The 26357-nt window shown below is 41.9% G+C and overlaps 1 protein-coding gene across 3 annotated transcripts in view; it reads left to right on the top strand.

Moving 5' to 3' along the window:
- The first annotated feature begins 3042 nt into the window (after positions 1-3042).
- Positions 3043-26357, top strand: part of PCCA (propionyl-CoA carboxylase subunit alpha) — a 286891-nt gene continuing 263576 nt past the window's right edge. Inside the window, exons 1-4 of one of the 3 annotated variants that reach the window (XM_065057776.1) lie at positions 3043-3395; positions 10085-10162; positions 14020-14067; positions 14163-14231. In XM_065057776.1, the coding sequence (XP_064913848.1) occupies positions 3333-3395; positions 10085-10162; positions 14020-14067; positions 14163-14231 (258 nt within the window). In that variant the 5' untranslated portion in view covers positions 3043-3332. Of the gene's footprint in view, positions 3396-10084; positions 10163-14019; positions 14072-14162; positions 14232-26357 lie in introns of all 3 variants that reach the window. The other 2 variants (XM_065057761.1, XM_065057768.1) reach the window with 2 other exon arrangements.

The raw sequence follows: 26357 nt of genomic DNA on the forward strand, positions 1-26357 counted from the left end.
TCACATTTGGATGAACCCAGTTGTCCAGCAGTTTTTCTCCTCCCCTGTACCTCCCTGCAGCATGGGAATATGCCAGTTGTTCTGGGATATCCTGGCTCTCACCGCAGGATGTGAATGTACTCAGAGCCTGAGAATTTAGCATCATGGAATAGTTTAGGTTAGAAGGGACCTTCAAAGGTCATGTAGTCAAACCCCCTGCAATGAGCAGGGACATCTTCACCTAGATTAGGTTGCTCAGAGCCCCATTCAACCTGGTCTTGAATGTTCCCAAGGATGGAACGTCTACCACCTCCCTGGGCAACCTGTGCCAGTGTTTCACCATTGTAGAAAATCTCTTCCCTATAGCTAGTCTGAACCTACCCTCTCTTAGTCTAAAACCATTACCCCTTGTCCTATTGCTACAGGCCCTATGTCTGTCCCCATCTTTCTTACAGGCCTCTTTTAAATCCTGAAAGGCTGCAATACGGTCTCCCAGGAGCCTTCTCTTCTCCAGGCTAAACAACCCCAACTCTCCCAGCCTGTCCTCACAGCAGTGCTGTTCCAGCCCTCTGATCATCTTTGATGGCCTCCTCTTGGCATCTTGGTGGCCTCCTCTGGCCCCTCTCCAACAGGTCCATGTCTTTCCTGTACTGAGGGCTCCAGAGCTGGACATAGGACTCCAGGTGGGGTCTCACCAGAGCGGAGCAGAGGGGCAGAATCACCTCCCTCGACCTGCTGGCTACGTTCCTTTTGATGCAGCCCAGGATACAACTGGCCTTCTGGGCTGCAAGCGCACATTGACGGCTCATGTCCACTCTTTCATCCACCAGTAACCCCAAGGCCTTCTCCGCAGAGCTGCTCTGAATTACTTCATGCCCCAGCCTGTATTGACATGGGGGGCTGCCCCAACCCCTGAGCAGCACCTTGCACTTGGCCTTGTTGAACCTCATGAAATTCACATGGGTCCACTTCTTGAGCTTGTCCAGGTCACTCTGGATGGCATCCTGTCCTTCAGGTGTGTCAACCTCACCACTCAGCTGGGTACCAACTTACTGAGGGTGCTCTCAATCCCACTGTCTATCTCATTGAGGAAGATATTAAACAGTATTGGTCCTAATATAGGACCTGTTTACTGAGAACTATAAAAGTATGGGATAAAAATGTAAGGTATGAGCTGAGGGAGTGATGTAGTCTCTAAAACCTCTCTAACAATGGTTAAGGCAGTCACACAATCATCTGACTGTATAGGAAATGTCCTCTTACCCTGCTTGAGGATCTACCCTGTGTCTAAAGTCTGAGGGATTTATTGCTAATATGACTACGTATATTGCCCATATACATATTCCCTATAGATGTAGGTTTTTTTGCTGTCTTCTAGCCCTGTTTGGATCTTGTGGTAAAGCATGTCTTGAAAACTGCCTGTGACATACTCCCTTCCTTAGCTTAAGAATAATTGTCTTCCAGCTTCAGAAACAGTAGTCTTGCTCTGCTACTGTAGGGAGAATAAAGAGAAGGCTCAGGTTTACCCTCCTTTCTGACTTCACCACTGTTTTAATAATGCATATTAAAGAAAAAAACCCTGTTGTTCCTTTGCCTTTGGAACAGTGATTTGAACATCTTGGATCACGTAAGTTTTATACTTCAGTGTTGTGGGCAGCTTTATACCTCTGTTGTTTTGCAACAGAAGTCCAAGATGGTAACAGTGATGCTTCTTATGCACCTGCCCCACAGTAAAACTCTCAAAGCATTTGTAGGGATGAGTGACAATTTACTTGGGGATTGGCACAAGTCTGTCACCTGCACCAGCTGAGATACAGGATACCTGCAGCAGATAACTGGAGCCCAGCTGCACAGGTCATTTCAGAAGAGGCTGACTCAGAGCATCATGTGCCAGAGAACCAAGCAGTAAGTAGTTCACGCAGATGATCAGAGGATTAGTGGCATCCCTCTCCTGTCACTCCTCATGCCAGCCTCACTTGCCTTTCATAGTGCAGGGGCTTGGACTGGATTCTGCTGGCAGTTACGCTTTTCACCTTCATCACCAGGGCAACCCAGAGTGTGGACGAATCTTCTATTTTCACTGATATGCCTGTGCTGCTGTAACTCTTCGTAGCTGCAGCTGCACAGATACAGATAGCGCTGTATGTGTGTATGCCCTTATACTGTCACCCACAGACAGACCCAAGTTCCACACACAAGCCTGCACTTACAAAATCAGCTATGCACACAAATGCAGCTTAACGCGCAGGAGAGATGCATGTACACAAAACAGTTTGAGACCTACAAAAGCGTGCAACCCCCAAGGCACATGCCCTTCTGCAGGCACAAATGCAAGCCCAAAGGCACACATGAGGAACAGAATCATAGGATGATTTTGGTTGGAAGAGACCCTCAAGATCATTGAGTCCAACCATAACCCAACTCTGGCACTAAACTATGTCCTTAAGTACCTCATCTACACGTCTTTTAAATGCATCCAGAGATGGTGACTCCACCACTTCCCTGGGCAGCCTGTTCCAATGCCCAACAAGCCTTTCAGTGAATAACTTTTTCCAAATACACAATCTAAACCTCTCACTGGTGCAACTTGAGGCTGTTTTCTCTTGTCTTCCTGCTTGTTACTTGGGCGACCAACCCCCTCCAAGCTACAACCTCCTTTCAGTTGCAAACAGCGATAAGGTCTCCCCTAAGCCTCCTTTTCTCCAGGCTAAACAGCCCCAGTTCCCTCAGCTGCTCCTCATCAGACTTGTGCTACAGACCCTTCACCAGTTTCGTGTCCCTTCTCTGAACTCTCTCCAGCACCTCTGTCTTGTAGTGAGGGGGAGTAACAGAGGAGCACGTAGGAAAAGCAGCCAACATCAAGCGACGCACCCAAGCGCAGCTGCGGAGCCACACCTCTAGAAGCACGCACAAGCGCAAACCCTGCTGCGTGCAGCGGGAGGCGAGCCCAAGCGCGATCCCTCGGGCCACGCTTCCAGAGGTGCGCGCAGGTGCACTCCCGGCTCCACGCCCCGAGAGGCACGCACAAGTGCAGGCCCCGCTGAAGGCACCCAAGGGCGGGCACGGGCACGGGCACGGGCACGGGCACGGGCACAGGCGCAGGCGCGGGCACAGGCGCAGCCCCGGCCGCGGGCCCGCAAGCGCGCACCCGGGAACACGCAGCAGCGAACACCCCGCTGCACGCGCACTGGCGGGCAGCAGCCTGCCCGAGACCCGCCCCGCCCCCGCCCCCTCCCCGGGCACGTGGCCCCGCTCGCTCCCAGACGGCCGCGGCGGCCGCTCTGATTGGCTGCAGGCGGCCCGGCCCTCCGCCGCGACAGGGTGAAAGGGTGGCCGAGCAGCGGCGGCCGAACATGGCGGCGGCGCTGTGCTGGGGGGCTGCGGGCGGCCAGCGGGGGCTCCGGGCGCTGATGAAGGTGAGCGGCTGCGCTGGGACGGCTGGGAGCGTGGCTTCATCCTGTTCCGTGCGTGGTGCTCGGCGCTGGGGTGCGGGGCTGCTCTCTGGGGCGGCTGAGGGTGCCCCTGTATAGAGGGTCGTGGCGCGTTCCCCTCCGCTGTGAGGGGCTCCGGGCGGGGTCGCCGAGCGGGTGCTGATCCCTGCGTGTGGGGCCGGCTGGGCTGACGTCTCCCCTGAGGAGAGCTACGGAAGCGGGTGTCGCAGTGTGAATGATTGGGGCTATCGCTGGGTGCCCCCCAGGCTGGGTGAGGGGCTGTTCGGGAGCGTGTGTGACCGGTCGAGGTGTTGCGGCACTGACAGGTTGCCGGCTGGGGAGCGGTGGGGTCGGGGGTGCTGCTTCTTCGGTTCCCCGGGGGCTGGTGCCGGTGGGCGGCGGGGAGGCGGCTGGGCGGTGCTTCGGGTGTCGTGACAGCTGTGAGAGCCGAGTCTTGGGTTCGGGTGCCGAGGGCTTGCGGCATCCCAGAGTCTGTTCCTCGATGTATCCCGTCTGCGTGTTGCCGGGAGTGTGGTTTTGGTGGTTTTTTATTATTTCATTTATTTATTTTTTAACGGAGAGGGTTATGTGCTACTCTGTGCTTGCTTCTGTTTTCACCTTCTGTTAAACAGGAGCTTCCCAAAAGTCAGGGGTGCAGTGTGGTTTTTGTACTATTTTTAAGAATAAAATCTTGGCTCAAAGAAAAAGGCTACTGCTCTGTGGAACTGTATTGTCTCTTTCCTTCCTCCCTTTACCCCAGGTGCTTATGGATCTTTCAGCTGTCATGTAAAGCTTTAATGTGTTTTTTTAATTCTTCTTACTGTCAGTGAAGATGTGATAAGCTCATTGTGGAACTGAACTCATGTTTTTGGTGAAGACTTTAAACTTCTAGAAAGCCTTATTCCTTAAACTGTGGGGTAACTTCACTGAGGCAGTTGCTGTGTTTTCTTCTCTATTATTTCTATAGATTATGTTAAAAATCACAGAATCACAGAATCGACTGGGTTGGAAAAGACCTCAGAGATCATTGAGTCCAACCCTTGGTCCAACTCTAGTCCATTTACTAGATCATGGCACTAAGTGCCATGTCCAATCTCAGTTTAAAAACCTCCAGGGATGGCGAGTCCACTACCTCCCTGGGCAGGCCATTCCAATGCCTGACCACTCTCTCTGTAAAGAATTTCTTTCTAATATCCAGCCTAAATTTCCCCTGGTAGAGTTTAAGCCCATGCCCCCTTGTCCTGTTGCTAACTGCCTGGGAGAAAAGACCAATCCCCACCTGGCTATAACTTCCCTTCAGGTAGTTATAGAGAGTGATGAGGTCACCTCTAAGCCTCCTCTTCTCTAGACTAAACAACCCCAGCTCCCTCAGCCTCTCCCCATAGGTCTTGTGCTCAAGTCCCTTCACCAGTCGTGTTGCTCTTCTCTGGACCCGCTCCAGCACTTCAATGTCTTTCCTAAAATAAAGGAGATTATTTAGAATAAGAAGCAGCATTGTTGCACAGTGTTGTTTAACAGTTGAATGACAGTTGTATGTGGGAAAAGGGGTGCAAAATGCTTTTAATTGCTTACCATAGGAAGTATTTATTTTTTATTCTCCCTGAAAAAGAAAGTATCTGTGGAAGTCTGCAAGTTCCCCTGGAGAAAAGAGGATCATCTTGTAGAGAACTTTTTCTCTGCCATCTCTGCCCTAAGAAGATGTTACCTGTGCACCCACTATTTTGAAGTCAAGGATGTTATTTGTATGGAGGGAGCTCCTTGCTCTCTTAAGTGAGTTTATTTTTAGCATGCTTTTATTCCAGGGAAGTGTTTTTCCTCTTGTTTGTGCACAGAAGCATTAGGCTGATGAGGCAGCAAAATTGGTATCATCTCGTGTTAAGAAAGGAGTTAAAATGGTCTCCAATCTGAGGAGATGGATGTAGACCTAAACTTCTGGAGTTCAGTGATTGTTTCTGGTATGTAAACTACAGATTTTAGTACTGACAGGTGGTCTTAAAGCATACCGCAGGTAGAAACTTCTGGTTTTCTCCTTGCTACCAGGAGCAGCTGTTTGGATTCTGTAGGCAAAGGGTGCTGTGCCATCTGCTATGGGCAAATCTTAGTTCTGGATGAAAAAATTGGGATTATTAAGGATTATACAGAGTAAAAATGTCAGGCATGTTCTGAAGCACCGTTTGTTTTAGTTTTCTTATTTTGCTTGCCCCAAACTTGCCTTGGTGGTTCCTGCATGATTGTTACAATGCTGGGGTCTATTTCACAGGCATTGGCCTTGCTGGAGCTGTTGAAGCTGCTGCTGTGAGAAACTGTTCCAACTTTCTGCAGCTGCTAGGTCTTGATCATGGGCCATTCCTTCTGAGCTTCTGTCTCCCTCCAGCTTGTGCCAGCACTGCTGCTTGCATATCTAAGTGGATAAGCTGGACTGAAATCTGACTGAGAACACATTTTTTTCCCATTCCTTGTGAGTATCTTTTCAGCTGGATGTATTTCCTGGGCTGGTTTGCTATGTGACTATACGAACTTTTGGGACGGGCACAAGGGAGAAAGTACTTGTTTGTTGGAATGATGTATAGGAAAATACCCTTGGGTAGATGGGTGTTTCCTTGCTTGTAGTTTGTGTGCTGTGTTGGCAAAAACCTTACCAGGTTTAGAGTGAAAGAACTGTTATGTATAGTGCAGTGTACCTTACTGAGTTTGTACTACATCTTTGTTTGCAGTTGGCTTTTGGAATATCTGCTTACAGTGACAAGTGCTTGGCTGTTCAGCACTCTCTGAGACAATACAAAGGAAGGGAAAGTGCTTAATTAGAGGGGGGGGGAAAAAACCCAAGAAGCATTGTTTACTTTTCTGTTTACAGGATTTTTACGATCTTGTATTGATAAGCTACATTTTCAGCCTTATAGATTAAAATTCTTGCAGATACTTGAAGTTCCTCTGTTATTAAAATATGGAAAAAAATTACATTTTCTTTATGTACACAATTACTTGGGAATGTTTAGAGTTATTGGGAAATACTGCAAATATAGAGGGGTTATTCTCATGGTGTTTTAAACTTAAATCTCTGAAAGTGTAGGGGTAAAAATCTTAGGATTGCTAATGGAAGACAAAGAGGTAGAATTTATGGCTAGTGAAAATAAGTATGCTACTCTAGCTATTACAATTGGTCATTGCTTACTGTATTTTCTAGTAATGCTAAAATACATATTCCTTCCCATATTGGACTTATTAAAGCAAATGTTGGTATATGATGCTTTTCCTGCCTAAAATCTGGAATGCTGCATCTCCTTTTCAACGCTGAGACTTTAACTATTACAGCTATGCAGGTTTGACCTAAGTTTGGCTATTGAGCAATTAATAGATAAAGCAGGGTGCTTTTTCAAAATACACTACTAATGCAATTTTTTTAAGGATTCAGTAGAGGTGGGAAACTGTGAGCTGAACTGGGAAGTCCAGAGTTGAACTCTCATGGATGAATATTCTGTGTTCTTGGGCTTTTGAGAGTCAAAAGCTTTATCAAATTGAAGTAACAAGTCATTACAAAACTAGGTTATACCTGATGACTCTACTGCCCTTTCCCAGTTTGTGCAAGATATGAAAAAGTCACTAGGTCAAGCTGAGCTCTGTTGGGCTCTGCTGTGAGAACCTTATAATGTAAGGTGTAATACCTAGAGCGTGTGTGGTTTTGGGAGAGCTGCCAATTCAGAATCTAGCTTGAGGGTTAGATTTGCTTGTCTGGGTTGGTGGTTTGAGAGTTCTTTGGAGAGGTGTTCGTATAGCTTTTAATGAACCTGCATAAAGCAGGAGCTTGAGAGCCCAGGGTAGGACACTTGAGTAGCTGTTGATTTGGAGACGGCAATTTAGCAGTGTTCCGTTGTGGCCATTGTTTATTTTTTAAGTACTTAATCAATTGATCATAGGGTCTGGGAGCAGACCGCTAAAGAGACTTCTTGGAGTAAGCTCTTAAACCTTAGTGAATATTGGTACAGATACATACAAAATCACACAAGTCTTTCTTTCCAAAACTTTGAAATTAGAGTTGGAATTTAACATCTGAGTTGAGCAATATGCTTGATTTGTTTTAGGAAATGACCCATATGTATTCAATTCAGGGCTGAACCTGGTTCTGTAAGTGATTCTAGTGTGTGTGTGAGGATGTAGTTAAGTTTTTAAACATAGCTGCATAATTAGGTTAGGCTGTTACAAGATTTTTATGTGAAATCTGTCCAATTCTGTAGTGTAAAAAGAGCTGAGTGTGGTTTAATGCTTTTCCAGTTTTTAATTGCTCAGTAACTTTTTCTGTATAAACAGTTGGAACAGTGCCTTTTTCAGGACAGCACATGGCTAAGATTCTGAAACTTAATGCTAACTAATTTTACCATCATAGCCTTTCCTTCCAGTTTCCACCTGTGGCATAACTTTTCTGGCTTCTCATACACATTGCAAACTAGATTTGTATAAAACGTGTTTACAAGAAAGTTCAGAAGTTTTTTGTCACTTGCCCTGCTCCCTGGGCTCTGCCCCCCAGCTAACTACAAGTATTTAGATTAGCTCCATTGACCCTTAACTACTTTCTTCAATGAATAATATTAACTTGGTTGAGATTTTTTTGCGTGTCCTTTATGACCTCCTTCAGACCTATTTGTGGTCCCACAAGCACTTCTGTCAGTAGTGTTTGAGAGGGGCTCAGTCTACTTAACTGAGTGTACTCTGGAGCAGGAGAGTATACTCTGCTGCTTCTGCTATAGCTGTCCTTGCTCTTCCCTCCCACAGGATCTAGTGGTATATAGTCACTGAAGATGTTAACAGTCCTGCTGTAGACTTGGGATAATGATCAACCTGGTCTGGTTGCAGCTGGCACAATTTGGTCCTTAACTGTCTTCCCTCTTTAATGCCTGAAACAGTTTGTACTGTCTCACCCTTAGATAAATAATCATATACTCCTGGAAAAAAAACCTCCAGTGGTTTTGAGTCTAGCACACCAAATAATTAGCATTTCAGGTTATTCTGGGTTTTATTTTTGGAGAGCGAGTGGGAAAAAAAAAAAAAAAAACAAACCCAAAAACCAAGCACCAAACCAAAAAAACTGAGTGGGAGAGAACCCAGTGTGTGGAAGAAGGTTGTGGAACAGTGGCTTTTCATTGATGTTTTTAGTTCCAGAATAATTAAACTTATCTGAATTGTTACAGAATAATTAAGTTTATCTCGATTCCCTGGGACTCTATGCTATGTCTGCCATCAGTGATTGGCATCTAAACGGTCTGTGAAGCTGTGGTAGCTTTCTACTTAGGAAGATTGGTCTGAGCTGGTATGAGGTAGTGTGCTCCAAGGCTTCCTTTAATTCTGTATTACAGGACTTGTATTGAAATAGATTTTTTTTTTCCCTTTATAATGTTGTAATATTGGCTGCATTACAAATGCAGTGCCCCTTTTCGGTCCTGGGCTGGTGTCTGCTTTTTGTGATGCAAGACGAAAAGCATCTTCAAACTAGATCAGGTGAGAGGGTTGCATAGGGAGCTTCTCATTCCAGTTACTGATGCACTGATACTTCAGAGTCAGTGTGAGTTTACAGTAAAAACTTACGATAATTCAGCTGCTTCTTCTACAACAGCAGTAAACACAAAATTTTATCAACTTTTCAATTATCTATTTAACCTCTTCATATGAACATATGTCCTTTCTTGTGTAGTCAGTCTTCTATCATTTTCAGTCTTTCCTCATGGGAGAGCCTTTACTTTGTACTAAACTTCTTACTTAGCTTTCTGCAACTTCTGAAACAAAATCTTTCAGATAGAATTGTTGGGTTCTGAATTCTGGCAGTTGCCAGTCATTGCTGTTTTGTGCCTCCTACTAGGTGATATTCAGTATGGAAGCATTTTGTGGTCTTTTTGGTTTTTAACTGGGTGAGCAAGTGTAATTTCTCCCAAGTTATCTTTATTGGTATTGATACAATTTTGGTGTGGGATCATTTATCTGATTATTTTTGGTTGTTAGCTGTAACTGCCATTATGTTGTGAAATGACTTGCTTGAAGCACCTGTGTGGATCTCCTTGAAACTTGCAAATTCGCTGTATCATCTGTTATGTTCTCTTTGAAATGGCATATGTATGCTTCCTTTCCTGACGTATCATGCAAAATTGTTGAACTGTAGGAGCTAAGTCTTTGTACAAGTTGGTTCAGAACAGAAGCCTTTTGAGTAAAATGGTTCTTTTCCTCAGACCATTGTCAGGAGTTGTGATGGGGAAGACTAGGGTAGCCAAATTAGCATCTAAAATCTGTTCTGTTTGCTTTCTGCACTGGCCCAGTCTGTTACCTGCTTTATTCCCAACAGCTTCCCAGCAGTTAAGGCTTCTCTCTATCCCCAGTGTGTATGGACACACACATGCTGTTCTTCTTGGTAGATACTGTTTGGAACAAGAAGGAAAGATGTTACAGTGAAGAGTTTACTAAAAATCATTTGTACGTTGGCTAATGAGTTAGTATCTAGAGCTTCTGAATTGTTCTGTTAGTTTGTTGGTTGTGTGCTTCAGGGAGGGCAGATCTTTTAAGCTTTCATCCACTGCGTGGGGGAATGGAAGGATACAGAAGAGTTTCCTCAAGATGTCAGTATATAAACTGTTTTTATCTTAGAGGAGTACTGTAGCAGGAAGAAAATGTTTAACTCTCTCTTTCTTCTGCAGTGTGAAATGCAGTGTGCAAGATGGTGCCTTATAACTTCACGTAAACTCTATTCATCTTTGTATGATCCAAACGAAAAGGTATGTAGTATGGTGTATATTTTCTCTCAACATTTTACTGTACCACTGACATTTGGCTCTTAAGACTATCCTTTTCCCTGTGTTGCTACTAATGGTAGTAGTTCTCCTAGTATAACCTTGTACAGTCATTGGTTTAATAGCATGTTTTTCTTCCTTTTTTTAAACCAAAAGGGAGGTTGCTTTTGCAGCATACTTGTCAAGATTAGATACTATTTCAGGTGCATACCTTAAAAGGTTGGATATGTGATTGTGAGTTTGGGAAAGTTATATAGTGGCCTGAACATATTATAATTATTAAATGACTATTAATACTTAGCATGATGTGGGAGGTATAGGTCTATTAAAACATCTGAAAGCTAGACTAGCCAAAAACCTTTCATAGTAAAAAAAATGCAATAGTGGCAGCAGTAAGATGGTCTGACACGGGGGTGAGAACTTTAGAGTTTGGATAAAGATGGGCCTTTAAGGCCTGCAGAGAATAATAAATCCTCATCTTGGGACTTGTGCAGTAGCAATCTCAATTTACAGTTATTAGCCAAGAAGAGCTTTTCTTGTGAGAGATTGTCTTGGCACAGCCTCTGAAGTAACACACTTGGAAAAATGTCCTGAAGATATGCTAGTATTGAAGGGTAAGAATGCTGACAATTCAGGGCTAATAGGCTTGTCCTTATATACCAGTGTGGAAGCAATTAACCATTAGTGAAATAGTATTAGAGAACAGGGGAGAAACAGTGTGCCTAGAACTGTGGCTTAAAAAGTAGTCTTCTGAAGAAATCTGTATTCTTAAAGTCCTTGCTTAATCAAGGCTGCCTTCCTTTTCTAAAGGCGGAGTTATTTTTGGACAATATAATTAGGTATTTGGTTTCTCTTAACTAGGAGCTATGTCATTCCAACTAGTGGCTACTACAGATATTTTAAGCTCTTTTCTAATGTCTCTCTTCACTGCCATTTCCACTGTCTTTGTAATGACGAGACTTTCATATCAGACCTTTTTCAGCTAATTAGTGGCAGTGACATTAAAAATGGAATTGCAGAATGGATGGGGTTGGAAGGAAGCTCTGGAGATAATCTAGTCCAAATCCCTTGCTAAAGCAAGTTGCACAGGATCATGTCCAGGCAGATTTTTGAATGTCTTCAGGGAAGGAGACTCCACAACATATCTGGGCAGCCTGTTCAGTGCTCTGGTACCTTCAAAATAATGTTTTGCCTCATTCAGATGGAACCTCCTATGTTTTAGTCTGTGCTTGTTGCCCCTTATCCTGTTGCTGGGTACCACTGAGTCTTGTCCTCATTCTCTTGACACCTGTCCTTAAGATATTCATAAGCAGTAGATGGATAGGGGACAGATTATAAACTTAAGATATTTATGTTTAGATGCTAAATGTTACTTTAAAGCAGCATGTCTTGTTTTTATTTGCTAGACTTGATACTTTAACAGCAGGAGCAAGAGCTCAGTCTCTTCCTGTTAGTGTCTTTACTGAAGAATTAGAAAGTTAAAAAGAATGTCAAATATTAACATCTTGATACTGAGAGTCTTGTCTTGCACTGTGACCACACTTGATTAATAAAAAAACTCAAACTAAGACAATGAAGTATTTGAGTTAAAACTCAAAGCTTTTCAATGCCAAGTATTTGGGAGCTTTTTAAAGTTTTCCCATGAAGTCTGTATGTCTAAAAAGCTTCAGGTACTTAGAATGCTGAAATTTGGATATGGGAATGATTTGTGTGAGCACATTGGAAACCTTTCATTTTTTTCACTGGGTTTCAGACCAGGCCCTCAGCTGAAAAAGCTCTCCAAACAAATTGCTAGCTTCTGTGCTGTTCTTACAGTATTTGTACCTCTGATAATTGAGCTTGCTTAAAATGTTTAAGATTTGTCTTTTAAATGGGGTTGTGGGTGTACCTGTATAGTAGGCAGTGATATGCATTCCTCAGTGGTTCTGGCTGAATATACCCTATAAACTTGCTGCATCTCTTACCTGGAGAGTTTTATTACTTAATTTCTGTATGTTCTTATCACATGGTAATATGTTTAAACTGATCATGTGATGCTGGCTCAGCCCTGGCTTTGAAAATGTAAATTTGGTCAAAGGTGATCTGTTTAGAGCGGGAGAGCAAACAATGAGTACCCTAGTCTGTCCATAGCAGTTTTTGTTGGGATTTTGCAGTGTTCCTTCCTTTCCTTTTACACCTGTGTTTCCTTCCCTAAATTAACTGATGACTTGGGGATAACAAACACTTTCTTTGTTGCAGCGGCAATGCTTTTTCTCCCCCTTTGTCCATATGAAAAACAGCTGTTTGGTGTAGGGAAGGGAGAATAGCTATTTGAATGTCTTATAGTTTGATAAAACTAATTTGGTGTACCTGCAGGCTGCCCCTGAAAGGGAGAGTCCTGCTGATTCCCTATCTTGGTTTTTGATTCAGAGTGTGGGAGGCAAAGTAGGACTGTTTGATTAGCGTGTTGAACTGATGTGTCCTGAAGCCGCATCCCTGTGAGGTCTGATGCTTGGAAAACAGTGGGGCTAAGTGTGTAAAGCAGGATTGTCCCTTTCAGTGGCAGCCTGTGTTTGCAACCAAGCAGGTACTGTGTCAAAGTGCATCTGTATATTTTGAAGCAAGGCCAGTGAAAGCCATAACCCTCACTTCCTCAGCAATGAGATTTTTATGCTGAGCAACTCCATTCTTCCATCACTTTTTCTGAATGGGAAGTTTTTGTCTAGGTTGTGAGGCTTATTGACTTCTGACAGCTTGTTATCTCCTTGCAGGCATGATAGGAGTATTGAAGGTATATTTACAGCATTAAGTGCACTCCAGTGTGAAAGGTGGCAGTGAATTCCAGGGGTGTATTAAATTTGATTTGCTGTTCTATTGTACTTTGGTTGCTACTTCATATTTGGTGTGCAGCAGTGTCATGATGACAAGGCAAGATTTTGCCAGGTTCCTCACAATAGGCTCAGCTACAAGGAGGGGTCAGGCTGACAACAAGCATGCCTCTACAGAGTAGAAATGTTTGTCTTTTACTTTTCATGCCCTAGGCATTCTTATGATTTGAATTCCTTTTAGAAATTTCCCATGACAGATGAGTATTGGATTCCAGGTTGTCTGTGCTGGTTCGAGGTACTGAACACAGGTACCTGCTAGCATTTCCCAAGTAGAGGTAAAATCAGCTGGGTTTATGTTTTATACAGGTGCTTTCCCAAATCTGGTTTAGGAGCCTCCACAGGGGTACTGCAGTATGAGAAGTACAGCAATGGTAACTTCCAACAGAAGGATGGTGATATCAGCATGGATGTTTGCTCTGTCTCTAGCAGAATGTAGGTGAAAGCTTTTAAAACATGGTCTTTGGAGTACTGTCATAATGTGGGATCCTTCCCTTTTGTGTAGTCTTTAAAAAAGCAGAGACCTGGAAAGCATGGTAAGCATGCCTCCTTTGAATTATCTTCTGTGTGTTGAAAAACATGCAACTTTGGCACTTCAGTGGTAGAGGTTGTTGGTGTGTATTTGGCGGTGCTTATGAATGTCTGTTCCCTGGGCCTGACTGTCTTCTAGAGCCTCTGCAGAGTTCTAGTTTCTGCACATTGTGCGATAAGGAGATAGAGGGAATGCTGCTCTGACTACTCAACACTTTTTTCTTCTGAACCTGTGTATGTGCTAGGTAGCTCTAGTGTAGCTTACCTTTTATGCTATATAACCGTTGTTTAATCAGCAGAACCCTTCTAAAAGTAGGTGATCTCACAGTTACAAGCTCATGAATAAACCAGAGTTTCAGTGGAAGTGGAGGAGAAAAGAATACGTGTTTCTGGAGTGAGAAAAACTTGTTTTGTCTCTCAAGATCCTTATCTATCTTTTATTTTCAGACTTTTGAAAAACTCCTTATTGCCAACAGAGGAGAGATTGCATGCAGAGTAAGTATGTAATGTTTAAAGTTTCTTCTTTTTGTAGTTAATTCTTAAACTATTGGTATTTTAAATGTTGATAATTGTCACTTCTTACATGGTAGGTCATCAAAACATGTAAGAAGATGGGGATTAAAACAGTTGCCATACACAGTGATGTTGATGCCAATGCGGTAAGTACTACTTGAAATCAAAAGGTAGATGAGATTCTTAGTAATTCAATAAGACTTGCAGCTGCCATACAGGCTCATTGATTACCATGGTGGGCATGTTGGTGATTCTGAAGTGTCTTTGTATATGCTCTTTTCTTCCATGTGCTTGACAGGAGGAGAGATACTGAGGCAGTGGGGATGACTGGACAAGTGTTGAACATGTTTTCTGTGTGAACTCTTCTGTGTTTTGCTCATGTAAATGTTAACTTGACTTTTTTTTTTCTCATGGATTAAGCTGGATAGTAACACCTGGTAGATAGGTGCACCAAGTGTAACAGTGGCAGTGAAACCTAAATTTTGTTTTGCTAATGTACATGAAAAAGGCAACAGAAAGTGAATGCTAGGAGATGGCATAGAACTTGGTGTAATTTGTTTCTGTGTCTGGTAAATCTAACTCATTACTCCCCAGAAGAATGCCTTCTTACTAGGTGTGCTAAACAGGCCGATTGGAACTGTTTGATTTGATGAGGATATTGAGATACCTTGAATATTCAGCAGCATGGCAGGAAGATGGTGAAATGGCTATCTTGACAAGTAAGGTACTTTTTTAGCTCCTCACCCGTTTTCAGGTCATGCAGTCTCTGATGTACTTTACTTTAGAAATATTTTAGGTCACTAGTAGCAAGAATAGAAGATAATTTCCTTTGTGATGTAACAGCAAGTGTAGTCATACTTAGGTATGCTTGTTTAATAGAAAGAACATATTATTCCTTGCCTACAAAAACTGCTATAGCAAGAAAGGACTGTGGGTGCCTTTATGTGCGTGTCCTAGGATAGTTTGAAAACTGGAAGGGAGTTGAAACCCTGTGTTGTCACTTAATACAAGTTGTCCCTCAGACAAGCTCTCAGGGGAAAAAAGTACGTTTGTGCAGGACAGGACTTGTGAATATAGGTGGCAGGTTGCTCAACATTTAAAAACTGAAGCATGATTGATGGAGAAAGTAGTTAGACATAGGGGGTTTTAGAGCTAGGTGAAAGGTGAGAACTGTTGGGAGTTTTGGACTTTGACAGTGCTTCTGTCAGAGTGCTTTTGTGGTTCTATTCCTACATGACTAGCTCAGTTCATAATAATAGGCTGTAGGTAGACTAGGGGGCTGAAACTTGATTTTCTGAGATGGGACAAATGCCCTGCTACTGGATTTTTGTGCCAAGTAATTCTTTCTGAAGTGAATGAGAAGCATACTTCAGATTTTAACTGGTAGCCATAACTGGGAGAGTATAGTAGCTTATGTATGCTCAGTGGACTGTGAAATGAATTCTTAATGGATGGGTGTTGGATGTAATGATAAATACTAATTCTTTTGGAAGCCAAGGGTTAAGTGGATATGCATACAAACTACTCTGATCTGTGATCCCTCTGGCAAAACTGAAGCATGCTGATGGGTGCTTGCATTACATCTTATGTGTATGGTATCTGCTGTTAGGATAAATGGATTAGCTCTTTAGCAGCACTGCACAGCCTTATTCGCTGGCATGAATTCGTTCCGAAAATAGACTAAAAATGCTGTTTAAAAGAAAGAACATGTTCTTTTGCCAGTCCGTAGTGGGCTTGAGAAGACAAATTAGCCTTCCAGACATGCTGGAGTGAAGACCTTGTTTATTGTATGGACTGTGCTATGAGCTGGACAATATGAAAAAAGTCTGGAAGCAGTAAGTAAAAACCAAGTTTGAATAAAGTAATGAGGGAATAAGAATGTCAAGAAAAAGAACAACTCATGACCTTAGGGAAGGGAGTATAAATAGTGCATTAAAAAGAGGAGACAAAATAGTTACAATAGTTCAATCTACAGTGTGGTCTTGGCTTTAAAATGCAAATAGGGTCTTTGATTTGTAGTAGTTCATAGGAGAAAGGAAATACAAGCTAGTATGTCAGAAATGAATTAATATATCAGTTCATAAAGTTAACACTATGTGTGTTAGATTTGATGCTGATGTTTTGGGTTCATGGACTAGAGATGAGGCTTTAACAAACACGGTGGGGTGAAATAGTGTCTGCTTAGCTCTTTAGATCCTTACTTGAAGACTGATCAAACCCGTCTGTATGAGATGAAGCATTAGCTGTGTGCACTGAAGAAGCTCAAGATATTTTAAAGAAAATAAGAGACTACTTGGAACACTGTTTTGTGTGCTTAAAATAGGGCAGTGGTGTTAAGTCTAAGCAACATATATATAATTAGACCAAAAAAAAAAACAGCTTATGTCTTCCATAAATCCTTTAATTGCTCTTTGGTTGCTTGCACTGGGAAGTAGTTTAACTAATGTAATCTGTCTTGATGACTTGGATACCTCCAGTTGTTCATTATTTGTGGAAATGACCTGTCCATTGCAGTGATGTGACTGCCAGTTGGAATGATTTTGATAGATGAGTCCAGAGGCCAAATTCTTTGGTGTTACTTACCATAAAGTAACAAACCATGTTTGTACCATGTTGTCGTTTGTGTTCAGGTTCCATTAACAGCTGCTATCTTGGTTATACCAGGTAGCAAAACCTCAAATCACACAGTATCACACAGTATGTTTGGGATTGGAAGGGACCTCAGGAGATCTAGTCCAATCCCCCTGCCAGAGCAGGAACGCCTAGATGAGGTCACACAGGAACATGTCCAGGTGGGTTTTGAATGTCTCCAGGGAAGGAGACTCTACAGCCTCCCTGGGCAGCCTTTTCCAGTGCTCCATCACCCTCACTGAGAAGAAATTTCTTCTCAAATTTAAGTGGAATCTCTTGTGTTCCAGCTTGATGCCACTACCCCTTGTCCTATTATTGTTTGCCACCGAGAAGAGCCTGGCTCCATCCTCATGGCACTCACCTTTTATATACTTATAGACATTCATAAGGTCCCCCCTTAGCCTCCTCTTCTCCAAGCTAAAGAGACCCAGGTCCCTCAGCCTTTCCTCATAAGGGAGATGCTCCACTCCCTTAATCATCTTTGTTGCCCTACGCTGGACCCTCTCCAGCAGTTCCCTGTCCTTCTTGAACTGAGGGGCCCAGAACTAGACAAAATACTCCAGATGGGGTCTCACCAGAGTGGAGTAGAGGGGAAGGAGGACCTCTCTCAATCTACTAACCACCCCCCTTCTAAAACACCCCAGGATGCCATTGGCCTTCCTGGCCACAAGGGCATGTCAGCCACTCCTCCCAGCTTAGTGTCATCGGCAAACTTGCTGATAGTACACTCTATTCCCTCGTCTAGATCGTGAATTAATATATTGAATAATATTGGCCCCAGTACTGACCATTGAGTCACTCCACCAGATACTGGCCTCGACTAGACTCTGCACCATTGACTACCACTCTCTGGCTTCTCTCCTTAAGCCAGTTTGCAACCCACCTCACTACTCTATTGTCTAGACCACACCTCCTCAACTTAGCAACTAGGAAGCTATGGGAGACTGTGTCAAATGCTTTGCTGAAGTCAAGGTAGACCACATCCACCGCTCTGCCATCATCCATCCACCTTGTTACATTCTCATAAAAGGCTATGAGGTTGGTCAAGCATGACTTACCCTTAGTAAAGCCATGCTGACTGCCCCTAATAACCCTCTTATCCTTGATATGCCCTGAGATGGCACCAAGGACAAGCCGTTCCATTACTTTCCCAGGGATGGAGGTGAGGCTGACTGGTCTGTAATTACCCGGGTCCTCCTTCTTGCCCTTTTTGAAGACTGGAGTGACATTTGCTTTCCTCCAATCCTCGGGCACCTCTCCCATTTCCCAAGACTTGGCAAAGATGGAGAGCGGTCCAGCAATGACTTCAGCCAGCTCCCTCAGCACCTGTGAATGCATCTCATCTGGACCCATGGATTTATGGATGTCCAGACTACTTATTTGCTCCCTAACCCAGTCCTCATCGACTAAAGCAAACTCCTCCATTGACCTGGCTTCATCCGGGGTCTCAGGGGTACAGGGCTCCCCAGGACAGCCTCCGGCAGAGTAGACAGAGGCAAAGAAGGCATTCAGTAATTCTGCCTTCTCTGTATCTTCTGCCACCAGGGCACCCACCCCATTCATCAGTGGGCCTACATTGCCTCTGGTGTTAGTTTTATCTGCTGTGTATTTGAAAAAGCTCTTTTTGCTGTCCTTGACCCCTCTCGCCAGCTGTAATTCTAAGGAGGCCTTGGCTATCCTAGCTGCCTTCCTACATCCTCTAACAGCAGCCTTATATTCCTCCCAAGTGGCCAGCCCTGCTCTGAATTAAAACTTGGGAGCTGATACAAACTGTCAAATGAACCTCTGTCCTTGTGTAGCTAGGAGAAAACTGTTTGCTTAGTGGTGGGATGCTATAAAAGAGTTGTGAATATCCTTTTGATTTTATGCTTGATGGAATTAAGCAAGACATGCCTTGCTCCTTCAAGACTTGTATTACAAAGGCAATGAATATTGTAGGCAGCTACCCCGATGGTGATAGTCATTGGACCAAAGTCAGAAATAAATGTAAAGGTGTGCAGTTGAGCTAGTTACCCACCCCAAAGCTGTTTGCCTTCACTAAAAACAGTGGACCTCATTTTTAAGTGACTAGAGTAGATAGGGATGCTTTACAAAAATAATTTTGATTAAAATGTTTAGAAATAGCATTAATTGATGTAGGTAAATTTTCTCTTTAGAACTTAACCTTTGAGATGTAGTAACAGCCCGTTTTACATTACATGTCATTTGTGTAGCTTCTTGGTGAAATACAGGTAGTCTGATACTCTTAACAATTTATTTTTACAATTAACTATAAAAGGAGGGCAAACCAGACAGTCTGTTATATTTCTGTCTTTCTGTCATACTGGTTGAAACCAGGACTGAAATAAAAGTGAAACAGGGCTCTGTGAGTGTGCTCCTTAAATATTTAAGGAGAGAAAAGCCCATCACAAGGTATTGAGCCATTCAGGTTCTTCAGTGCTAGCTTCTTCCAATCCAGTGTCATATGCATAACTGACCCAAGCAGGCAGGCGTTTTCACTGGTGCTTGTGGAGCAGTGATATACGTAGTCTTAAAATTGTTGGTCTTCAACTAAAGATACTGAAAGACTTAGTGAATAATCGTATCCTATAACTTTATTTTGGAAGAAACTTTTTTGTTGTATCTTCAACTTTTTTTTTTTAATGTTAGTTCTCTGAAATCTTTGTGGAGTTTACAGTGCTGAATGCAGGTGATGGGAATAGCTGAAATACATACAGACTTTCAATGAACCTACTTTTTTCTTATTCTTTAGCCTTGATTTCTGTAGAACACTATGGCAAATGTCTTGAGTATGCTGTTAGAGCAATATTCATTTTGACATAACTCTCATTAATATATAAAATAACTAGACTATAACAGTACAAAGAATGTTTCATTTCCAGTAAAATTTTGCTCTTATGAGCAGGAAGCCCAGAAAGGACCATAATAAATTGAGAATGTGGCAAAAGTTGAACAATGTGCTGAGAGTCAAAGCTTACTCAAAGAAGGAAAATATAAAGAACAAAATACTGTTTTGTGTTCTTAATTTGAAAATTTGTAAGGATATGAATGATTTCTATAGGTGAAAATTACTAAGGTAATAGGGAACATTAAAAATCTGAAAAGGAGGTGAGTGACTTCAGAATACTTGTGTATTAATGCGAAGTTACAGCTAGCTGGCAGTGGTATTGGTTTACATTATCTTTGTGGAGGTGGAAGGGGGCATGAACTGTGAGAAAAATATTATGTCCAAAGTTATGCTGTGGAAGAGGAGTTTCTCCTTCAACTGTCCTGAAATAAATAATTGTGCTGCTAGGGGAAAACAGCCTGAATAAATGGCTACTGAGATGCCCATAGAGCATACAGTTTCTTTTGTGGTATGGAGTATGTTGCGAAAAATACGTCATAATGGAAATGGATGCTTTTTTAGGGTCTTGAAAATCTTGGCTAATACTTTTTATTACATCTGTTATTTGAGGAAAGTGGAGGGAAAAAATCATATACTGTTCAAAATACTTTTTTTTTTAGCTTCAGAGCTCAGCTTGCAAAGCACTAATTCTTTACACTTGGATAGGTGAAGTGGGGAAGGACCAATAGAAATCAGATTTTTTTTTTTAATTAAAACATCTGGTGGGGTTATTTTTGAGATGAGAGAACAAGCAAAGAAGTTTTGGCTGAACAAGAGTAATCGAATGTACTTTTTTCCCCCTGAACTGATTGGAATAGAGGGTTAAGATGAAAGAACCTCCTCAACCATAAATGTAACACTGATGGTGCAAACATTGTCAAGGAAAGCTAGAGAACTATTGTAATGCCTAATGTAATCAGCTAAAAGTATGATAAATGAAGAACAAGCTTTCACTAATTGGATCTGAACAAAAGAAGGTATAGCATAAAGCAGTGAGTGAGATATAATTTTATTTGGCATTTTTTAACACAGCAGGGATTCTATAGCCATACGAAGCAATGAACTATAAATGACTGAAAAAATCCCATGGGAAAGTAATGTAAAGTACTAAAACTTTACAGAGTAGTGAACAGTTAGTTATACTTTAATGTACGTTTTTTCTATCAGTTGCTTAATACTTCAGGTGTTATTGTATTAAGTTGCCCTAAGTATAGACATCTCCAAATGTTTTTAACTTTCGTAGATCTTATGCTGCTGCATAATATAAACCAAAAATAATGCAAATGCTTTTATTGGTATAAAAGTAATTGTGTAGCATTCAGCCGTTTTCCAGAAACTGTAGTCTGAGTGACAACAAACAGAAAAAAGTTAAATGACCTAGAAATAGAAGATCTAGATTCCTTTCCTAAATTCTTTTTAATATTGGCGTCTAAGACAGTATTTAAGAAGGAAGGTGGGGGAAAACATGGTTTAGGGAAACTGCAAAGCTGATTAAGCTTGTAAGCTTCGACACCAAGTGTGTATTGAGCTGAATGAATTTGAGTGAAGAAGTTGAGCTTTTGCCTGAAACAACTTTGAATTTTGCTGAAGACTCTCCTGTACCTTAATGGGATGGTGTCAGGTTATTTTGTTCTTAAGAAAACTAGTTGGTAAAAAGAAATATTGTGGGGAAATTTGGCATTTATATTTTAATCTAAAAAAACTTAATTATATTGAAAAATGGAAGTTTATCCAAAACTGTGTGTTCTTTACTTGTAACTAACTTAGATACAGAGATTTTAATTTGTCTGAACTCTGTTTATTCACTTTCTTTTGTGGTTTACTGTACATGATGCAAAGCTTTCTTCTATACTCTGCTATAAAACTAGGAATTAAGTTATTTTGACAACTCATTGCCTCCCAATGTCACTTCAGGAGTTTGTGCTCCTATAACCTGAGATCTAGTTCAAGTACTGGTATGAAAAGGGAAACTATTTTTAATTCCTCATTTAGATACATGATTCCCAGACTGTCTAGAGTGTATAGAATGGACTCTTTGCCTGTAGATACTGTCTGGAGAAATTCACTCTTCATGGGTGGCGTTGTTTCCAAGGGGCGCAGAATAGGAATGTGCCAGATTGTGCCAAGGAAACATTAGGGTCAGGTTTGTGATTGTGTTCAGCTCTTCAGTGCATTTACCTGTTGTTTAAAAACCAAGACAGCATGTTGCTTGTTTGTTTACAGGAGATGGTGGAGGTGATGTTACTATCCTGTCCCCTTGCCCTAGCAAGTGAACCAGTACTGAACAGTTTTATGTAAAGCATAAGATGTAAGTGGTGATTGTCCTGTGAAGACTTGGTTACCTGTGTGGAAGGAGTGTGCTTTTGTTCAAAATTGTTATTTGCTTGCCAAGTGTAGTCTGCTTTCTCTTTAAGACTTTATCATTGCTTCTAAGGTAACTGGATTGGTGGAGGGTGCTACTGATGAGGAAATAACCAAATTTTAATTGACTCTGAGGACCAATGTGGGCTTGATTCACAACTTTGAGAGTTGGGGAGCTTATCAGAGCTCCTAGAGCCTTAAAGTTGTAGGCTGTTTCCCAAAGGCTGTTTTATTCAGTGGTAGGATGATGTCAAATGGGGACAAATACTCACTCTTTTGTGTGGTTTGGCTAAGCTGAAGTGTCACTTGTGCTGGATTTTGGTTGAAGCTGTAGTATTGAGTGGGAGAGGAAAAGTGTGGAGTAGAATGCTTTAAGTATCATGCTACAGGACCTTTTGAGGACAATTCCTTGAAAGTGGAAAGTATGTGATGGAAAAAGGGAGTTGAACGCAGATCTTTTGACCTTTGTGGGAGTGTTATTTCATTACCAAACTTGTTTATTGACATAAAGCTCATTTGGGGGAGGTGGTAGTTCTCAGCAGGTATACTGAATTTTCCTTGGGGCAGGAAAATGTGGAAGCCCAGTCAGAGAAGTTGTGACTTAAATGTGCGGGTCCTCAGTGCTGTGGAGAGTGAATCAATGGTTCTGTGGGTGATGACCATTGGCACCAGTAGGCAGAGTGCAGTGCTTTATGCTGGTGACATGGTGTCCTTGCTGCCTGCCTTGTAGCATCTCTGGTTGTATTCTGGTGCTGTGGACTCAGTGCCTGCTAGTGGTGGTTTGATGTGCTTGCTGGACTGCATCTTTTGGTTATTTTGCCTGGAAGATATCTGGTTCATGTGCTTTGAGACAGACATGTGTTGGAGGCAAATATGTTTTAGGTGGAGGTAACAGATTAAGTGCTCCTGATTTGAACCTAAATGGTAAGGAAATGCTAATGTGTAAGCTTGCCTGAAGCAGCTCTAACTGCTTGAATGGTACTGTCCTTCTAGGCCCTTTCTTGCTCTGGCACTTTTCTGATGTTGTGCTGAGTTGTTCCAGTGCTCTGAACACACCAGACACCTTATTTGTGAAGTTGGTTAACATTTTCTCTGACTTAGTATGCTAAGTGGAACGTCTGACAGATCCTGTAGCCATGTATAGAAGCAAGATTAGTTTGGAATAGGTCAGCCATTGATTCAACTGATTCCTGTTGCCTTGCTGGCTGCAGGGCTCTGACATGGTACCCAGAGTTCTGGGGTTTGGAGAGATGTACAGGTACCTTGGTGATCAACCTTAAAGTCTAAGCAACAGGCTGAACAGGGCTGAAGTCACTAGGTGGCTTCACTTCTGAAAACTTGACTTTCTTGGGTGGTAGGGGAAGAGCAGAAAGCTCCTTCCTTTGAACCAAGGAAAAAGCAAGTGGGGGTATGTTTGTAGTCCATTTTGCTTGTGTTAATCTCTAGATCTTCCCAGAAGTGGTGGTGCAGCAAAGTGCTGTGTGTAGTAGTTTTTTTGTGCGATTGAACATTGTCAGTGTGAGTCAAAAAGATATATTACTTTCCTCTGTGAGAGGTGATACAGCAGCATGGTTTCCTGCTGCCTCTCCCCCTTGGAGACAGAAGGTCCTTGGACCCCTTCACCTTTGAGGCTGTCTTCTTTTTCCTGACTTCATCTTTCACTCAGGTCCTCAGCAGCAATTGTTTCATTGTGCAGATTCATGTTTGTTTGCTCCTGCAGTTGATGTTGTCCCAGCTGTGCTATTTGTTATCAGTGGTGTGTTTGTGGACATTCAGGGATGATCTGTTTTCAGGTAGTATTCATGAGCAATGCTATTTGGTAATACTATTTCATTTCTTGTCTGTGTGGGTGTAAACAATGGTCAGCAGGCCCTGGGCTGAATTTCCTTTTACTATTAGGATGACTTATAGAGAGAGATGGACCTGAGGCATATTTTCTGTGAATAGTGTTCAGAAGTGCGTGGGAAAAGGCTTTTACAACTGATCTAAGACTGTGCTGACTAATAAGAGTAGTTATCTCACCTTACCTTCCTGTCTTTTGTGTGGCTGTACCACTTTCATTGACATTGCTGTATGTACAGGCTTTTGTTAAATGGATCCAGGCTGCTTATCTGAGAACAGTGGGGGGAAAAAATGAAAGTGTGGATCAGTAAGCTGATGTGACTCCCTGCATAGGTTAATGAATGTCAGAGCTAATGCCATCAGGATACATGGTCATGGACTAGGAGAAAGGACAGTACCTGATTAACCTTTTGAGGGGCAGTGTAGATTTAGTGTCTGAAGTCAGTATGACCCTGTGTCCCTGATATGTTTTTTCCCTGCTCCATTTTCCCCACATCTCCCAGTGGTGGTGGGGTATGTGATGGGATTATGTAAAGAGCCAAATTGGGGAGTGGAGCCATTTTAAAAATTTTTTTGTAAGGAGGGTTGTGTGTAGAGCCAGATACTCTCCTTGATTGTTGGCTGTATAACTTGACAAACAGCTACAGGGTGTTGTGGGGTCTGTGGCTGACAGACAGTTCTATAGATGGGATCCTGGTACTCTTTTTCTAGAAGGAGGTGCTAAACAAGGAACTGAATTACATAAGAAGTGTCTGAAAAATGGAAGAACTCAAGATTGGAGACATGAAACAAAGTGGTAGTGTGGTAGGGAGAAGGAAAGTTTTTTGGATATAAGTAATGGGTATGGATGCATGTCACTTCTGTGGATGTTGTCTTAAGTTGTACTCTTTTCCTTCTTAAACAAGTAAAAGATGTTTTTTGCTTGCAGCAATGTAGCACTATAATTTGAAAAGGATAAGTTTGAGAGATGCTTTTACTTATTACCACTGAATTGTCTGTAGGTAGCAACTAACATTCTTTGATAGTTGTTTTGAACATATGGTGATGTTTGTTTAAAAAAAAAAAAAAAAAAAAAAAAAACAACAAAAAAAAACAACTAAACCATAGCTGTATTCTCCAAACTTGTCTAGTTCAGGAGGAGGAAAGAGTCAGGAGTAGAACCATCATTTAAAAGTAATCTCTTAATTCTTACTGTGAAGTAGTGTGACAAAATTTGTCACATTCAATTTCTTAGAATGAATGGACAAACTCTTCAAAGTTGAATTTCAAAGTATATAGGCCTGTGTTAAACTAAGCTATTAAGCAGAGACATATAAACATTGAAATCTAAATTTTGTGACAAAATCCTTTTAATTCTTAAGCCATTGCTTCATATAGAAACTTTTTTACTTTCTTGGAGACAAGATGCTCTAAATAACTAGACAGCAACTGCCATTTTCCCCCAATAAGAAACTTCTATGTTTTTTTGTTGAATTAGCATGCCTGCATACATGTGGATGTTTTCCTACTGCCCAGACTGATCATGTTTTGCAATTAACAATTTCCTTCAAATTGAGTTTATTGCTATGGAGGGCTTGACTGAAACTCGGGTTTCTGTCATAGGTTAACAGGAAGCACTTGAGTATGCATGAATAAGCCAGGACTGTGAAAAATCAGTTTATGCAGAAGTTGATCTGAATTTATATTTCTTCCTGGTAATAGGCATTAAAATATGAAATATGATAAAAGTTGTATCCATATTCTTTTCTGGAACTCTTTCAATGTTAGGTACTCTTTATCTTCAAAGATCACTTACTGTAATGATACAAATATCTTAATCTATGCTAATGCCTGTGCTAGAAACCCTGTTAGGAAATAATAAATCTGTTTTGTATCCCTTTGCTTTTTTTTGCAGTTTTAGACTATAATTTGGTACCCTGGCTCTCTTTAAGTCTGTGCAGCTCTCAGTGCAATGACCACTCATTGAGCTTGGGTCCCACAATAACAACTGTTGGAGAGGGGCTCTTTGTGGGAAAAGAATGTGAATGGAAGCTGAGACAACCGCTGCATGGAATTACATAGGGATAAGATCCCAGTTGGCAGTGTGGGATGCTGGTGATCAATTTGTTTGTGGTGTAGCCTAGAAACAGGTGTGACCAGGTGGTCTTCTAGCTCTTGTTAGTTGCTACTTTTTGACAGATTCTTATCTATTATAGATACTTTCTCAAAGATCAGGTGACTTGTCTTACTATAGGCATTATGGTAATATTTCTTACCTTGGCACTAGTTGTCTCTTGAAGAACAGGGGGGGAAAAAAGTCTGTCAGTTTTAAGTTTTTCCTGTTGAGTGGCTTCATTTTTCATGTGGTACCAAACAGTGTATTACTTTTCTGGATGTGTGAAACTGAGTGTTTGGTATTTGGACTATTCCTTTCTAATGCTCTGTCATGATGCTGAACATTAGAGATCTTGAAGGATGTTGTTAAGAGGCCTGTGGTGACTTCTGGTCACATGCATGGCTAGCTAATGAAAATCTGTATGTCTTAGTACTGACTTAAATAAAATGTTAGAAT

The sequence above is a fragment of the Columba livia genome, chromosome 1 (genome assembly GCF_036013475.1).
Source record: "Columba livia isolate bColLiv1 breed racing homer chromosome 1, bColLiv1.pat.W.v2, whole genome shotgun sequence".
Classification (NCBI taxonomy): domain Eukaryota; kingdom Metazoa; phylum Chordata; class Aves; order Columbiformes; family Columbidae; genus Columba; species Columba livia.